This window comes from Sinocyclocheilus anshuiensis, unplaced genomic scaffold, assembly GCF_001515605.1.
Source record: "Sinocyclocheilus anshuiensis isolate Anshui unplaced genomic scaffold, SAMN03320099.WGS_v1.1 scaffold426, whole genome shotgun sequence".
Taxonomy (NCBI): Eukaryota; Metazoa; Chordata; class Actinopteri; order Cypriniformes; family Cyprinidae; genus Sinocyclocheilus; species Sinocyclocheilus anshuiensis.
The window spans coordinates 2,090,845-2,095,621 of record NW_015542362.1 but is presented as its reverse complement, the minus strand read 5'-3'; the positions used below and the strand labels follow the sequence as shown (position 1 = coordinate 2,095,621).

The following is a 4,777-nucleotide window of genomic DNA, read 5'->3' as shown; positions in this document are numbered from 1 at the left end:
ATATATATATATATATTTTTTTTTTATTTTTATTTTTTTATACTTTTGTGAGGTTTGGCATTCCATATTAACAGGATTTTACTGTAGCATTTTTACAGTCTTTTACCGTTAAAACCACAGTATTTTTTTTTACAGTGTACTTTCCTCAATGGACGATCTGTTTTGGTGTGTGTTTGTGTGAATGTGTGGTTGTTTGGCAGTGAAGTGTCGTGTAAGACGCTGGAAGGCATGGACGTACTCAAGAGGCTGTTGTTTCAGGTCGCTTGCTCCATGAAAGACGTCAGCAACCCTGCTAGCTGTCACAAACTAGTGGGAAGACTGGTTAGTGTTAGTTAAGACTGTATGTTTGGCATGAATCACAGTTATTTCTGACACCTGTTCGTTAAGATGGAAAAACTGAAGTGAAATACTGTTGCTCCACCTCAAATCTTCAGTATGCTTTTTTATTTATACATTAAGCAGGTATTTTTTTTTATCCAAAGCAACTTGAAATGAGCAAAAAGCATGAGCGTGAGGAGGCTATGCTGCAGTAGTATCTTAGGTTCTTTAAGGTGAATTATCCCATGTGTTTGTCTCTTTTTGGTGTTTTGTACAGATCCCCAAAAGTTACCTGACCCTGCGGGAGGCCATAAAAGCAGAATGTCTGAGGAGAGACGAAGCCGATGAGGTTCAGTACCTGACGGACTCAGAACTGGAGCAGATCATCGAGCAGAGTCCCGCCAGCGATATCAAAGACTATGAGGATCTGCAAACCGGTAATGCAAAAATAAATATTTATAAAATTAGTAGAAATTATTTGTGTACATTTTTATTTTTTTTATATATTTTTTAATTTAATAATCTAAATAAAATGTAAATAATCTATATTAAATATTTTGAAATGCATATTAATATTTTTGTTCTTGTTAATTTTAACGTTTTAAAATATTTTACACGTTTTATTTATTTATTTACTTTATGTATGTATGTATGTAATAGGATCTGCAGACAAGTAGTGCATAACTTGCTGTGAAAATAATACCAAACATAACATTTTTGTTCTTATAATTTATTTTAAACTATATTAAGGATTATTTATTTGTTTGTTTGTTTGTTTGTTTGTTTAATAGGGTTTGCAGACAGGGTGTGCATAATCTATTATGAAAATAATACCAACCATAAAGTTTTATATATATTCCTAATATGTTTTACTAATACACATTTTTAAGATACATTTTTATTTTTGTTCTTAACTTTAATATTTATTTTAAACTATATTGAGTTATTTATTTATTTGTTTTTTGTTTGTTTAATAGGGTTATATATATGTGTGTGTGTGTGTGTGTGTGTTATATGTATGTATGCATGTATATGTACAGTGTATATATATATATATATATATATATATATATATATATATATATATATATATATATATATATATATATATATATATATATATATATATATATATATATATATATATATATATATATATATATATATATATATATATATATATAATGTATGTATGTATGTATATGTATGTATGTATATGTATGAAGTATTGAATTTTATTTGATTTTTAAATTATTAAATTAATTTAATTATTTACTTAATTACTTGAAAAAATGTAATGATTTTTGTATTGTATTGACCCCATTAGACTAAAAGAGAAAAGCTAATATTTTGTCTTATTCAGATTTAAAGATTTTTAAATATATTTTTATAAACACAACATCTTTACTGTACATTATAATGTTTTAATGTCTAATGTCATTTATAAAATTCAAAGCAAGTAGAAATCTAGAGGTGCATCCCAAATCGCGCACTAATACACTATTCTATGACGTTTTGTAGTATAAATAGTGCGAGTAGTGTGTTCACACTGAAAATTCCAAAAAGAAAAAGTGCACTTTAAATACCCGGATGATGCCATTAAATAACCGAAAAAATGAAGTGTGGAATGTTGGACACTTCATGCACTCAACTGTCGCAGCTTTAATTACGTACAGAAGGGCTATCAGACTCCGATTATTAATGACAAAATAACCTTATAAAATTCATACACTACAAGGTTGAGTACATAGTGCATAAGTACATAGTGTATAAGGGTATAGCGTATAGTGCATCATTTGGGACGCAGCTTCAGTCTTTAAATACAGTTGTTGTTGTTTTTTTAAATCACCCATTACTTTAGTTATGTAATCATTGATTATTTTCTATATCTGTGCATCCCTAGTCTATTTCATTCACAGTTCCTCACATTAAAGTAGCTGTAATCTGATGTATTTCCAAGTGGAACAGGATTCAGTGGGATGAGCTGTTTGTTTGTGAATCACACAGCGATCAGTTTCCTCATCGAGACCGGCACTATACTGCATTTCTCCGACACCAGTCATGGCCTGTGTAAGCTCTACTTCCTGGACGCCGTGTGGCTGTCCGAGTGTTTGGAGCGGATCATCAACCTGAGGGGCTCGCGCTCGGTCGCCCGTAATGGGGTCATCAAGGCCGAGGACCTGCGCATGCTGCTGGTGGGCACCGGCTTCACCCAGCAAACAGAAGAACAGTACTTCCAGTTCCTGGCCAAGTTCGAGATCGCTCTACCAGTCGCCAGCAGCAGGTAAAAACTACGGCTTTCTGTTCTTTGTAACGTCAGTATATTTCTTAATTAGTGCTGTCAAACAATTAATCGCGATTAATCGCATCCAAAATATACAGTATATGCATGTATTTGAAAATATTTACATGTATCTATATGTATACATTTTATATTCATATAATTTATTTTATGTATATATACAGTATATATATATATATATTCAAACAATTAATCGTGATTAATCACATCCAAAATAAATGTTTTTGTTTACATATAATGTATATATAAATACACACACATACACTAAATATTTTGAAAATATTTACATGTATTATTCATATGTATACATTTTATATTCATATAATTTATATTATATATAAATATATTTAATATATAAGCAAAATATTTTTCTTAAATATATACATGTATGTGTGTCTATTTATATATACATAATAAATACACACAGCACACACATGTATATTATGTAAACAAACAAATTTATTTTGGATGCGATTAATCGCGATTAATCGTTTGACAGCACTAATCTTAATCTATATGAAGTATGTCTATCTATCTGTCTGTCAGTCAGTTGGTCAGCAGTTATTGTGTAACAATTATGCCAAAATTATATTTCTTCTAAACTAAATAGTGACTTATTGTGAAAATAATGCTGATTGATTTGATTGATTGGTTGATTGATTGATTTTCTGCAGATGAGTATTGCATATTTTATTGTGAAAATAATTAAGTATTGAGTTTTTATTTGTTTAGATTATGTATTAATGTTATTAATTCAAACTGTGTTCATATTTAATTTTAAAGGGCTTTTAAAACCTGCTAGAGATATTCAGCCAAGAATTACAACTAACTAACTAAAAAACAATAAACAGTTTACTTTTTTTATATATTTTTTAATACTTTTACAGTAATAAAAGTTATAGGAGCATTAAATAGTTAACAAAGAAATCATTTTGAACTTGATCGGGGTGTTTTGTTAGTTTGATGCGTTTCCTCCTCTTGAGGTCGCCACTGCTTTTAAGAAGAGGTTGCCAGGTATTCACAACAAAACCCGCCCAATCGTGTTTCGAGGGAGTCCCCTGTTAAAAATCGCGTCCGAGGATAAAATACGCATGTTTTGGCGGGGTTCCCCTGGTAAAATTCGCATTCCAGGGGCTAAATATCACGTTAATGGGGTCGTTTTTCAACCCGCGGACATGAAAAACAACCCGCGGCAACAGTGTTAAAGCAGCCCAATTCCGTGGGAAAACCGCGGACTTGGCAACACTGGAAGAGGATAGCTTTCGGATAGCGCATCAAGAACTGGGTTGACCGGGTACTCGGTACCACCGGTACTTAAAAAAAACCTGGTACCGTAACATTTTCATTTTTTTAGTACCGACTTGGTACCGAAATACCGGGTCTTTTGACAACACTAATCAGAAAATATCTTTTAAATTTCCAAACTTTTTTCTATGTCAGGTTTTTAAAAATGCACATTAAAAAGTTTTAATGGCACTGATTCATGAACTTTTACGCCCTATGGGAACCACCTGCCTGTTTGGATGCATTGCATATATTACGAGTTATCGTATGTAATGCTTGTCAAGCGTGCAGTGTTTCATACCTGATTTTCCCTCATTAGTTCTTTCTTCTCTTCGTAGTTATTTGTTGCCCCACCTTTTGCCCCCCAAACCTGCCCTGGACATCCACGGCTTTCGGCACCAGAGCAACAATGCCATCCAGCGGCATTTCAAGATGAGCTTCGTTCCTGCGGGATTCTGGGAGCGTTTTATAGCCAGGATGCTAATCAGTTTAAACCAGATGGACGTGCAGGTAAACACACACCCTGAGATGACAACCTAACAGAGCAATAAAGTCAGAATTGCAGTCATTGTAAGCGTAGAATTAGAGGCCACACGCTGACAATGCTTCAGGCTGGGAGTCTACAGCAGCCCGTGAAACCGCATGGTAAGACGCTTTGCAAGCTTTTGCAATCTAATTTCCCCCAAATAGCCCTGTACAAAAACTTTGGCAAAATTTTGTCATGCATAGGGCTGTTTGGCGAAAATCTTATAGCCATTTTTCTGATCTTATTTATTTGTTTGTTTGTTTGGTTATTTAACAAAAGAAGAAAGAAAAAAGTAAAAAAATTTTTAAGAAAAAAAATTATAACAACAAGGTTTTATAGTACGACTA

At 32.6% G+C, this 4,777-nt stretch overlaps 1 protein-coding gene across 1 annotated transcript in view; it reads left to right on the top strand.

Moving 5' to 3' along the window:
* LOC107691986 (leucine-rich repeat serine/threonine-protein kinase 1-like) overlaps positions 1–4,777 on the top strand; it is a 106,188-nt gene that overhangs the window by 52,675 nt on the left and 48,736 nt on the right. Inside the window, exons 18-21 of the mRNA XM_016490858.1 lie at positions 201–321; positions 596–755; positions 2,326–2,602; positions 4,243–4,414. Coding sequence (XP_016346344.1) covers positions 201–321; positions 596–755; positions 2,326–2,602; positions 4,243–4,414 — 730 coding nt within the window. The remainder of the gene's footprint in view (positions 1–200; positions 322–595; positions 756–2,325; positions 2,603–4,242; positions 4,415–4,777) is intronic.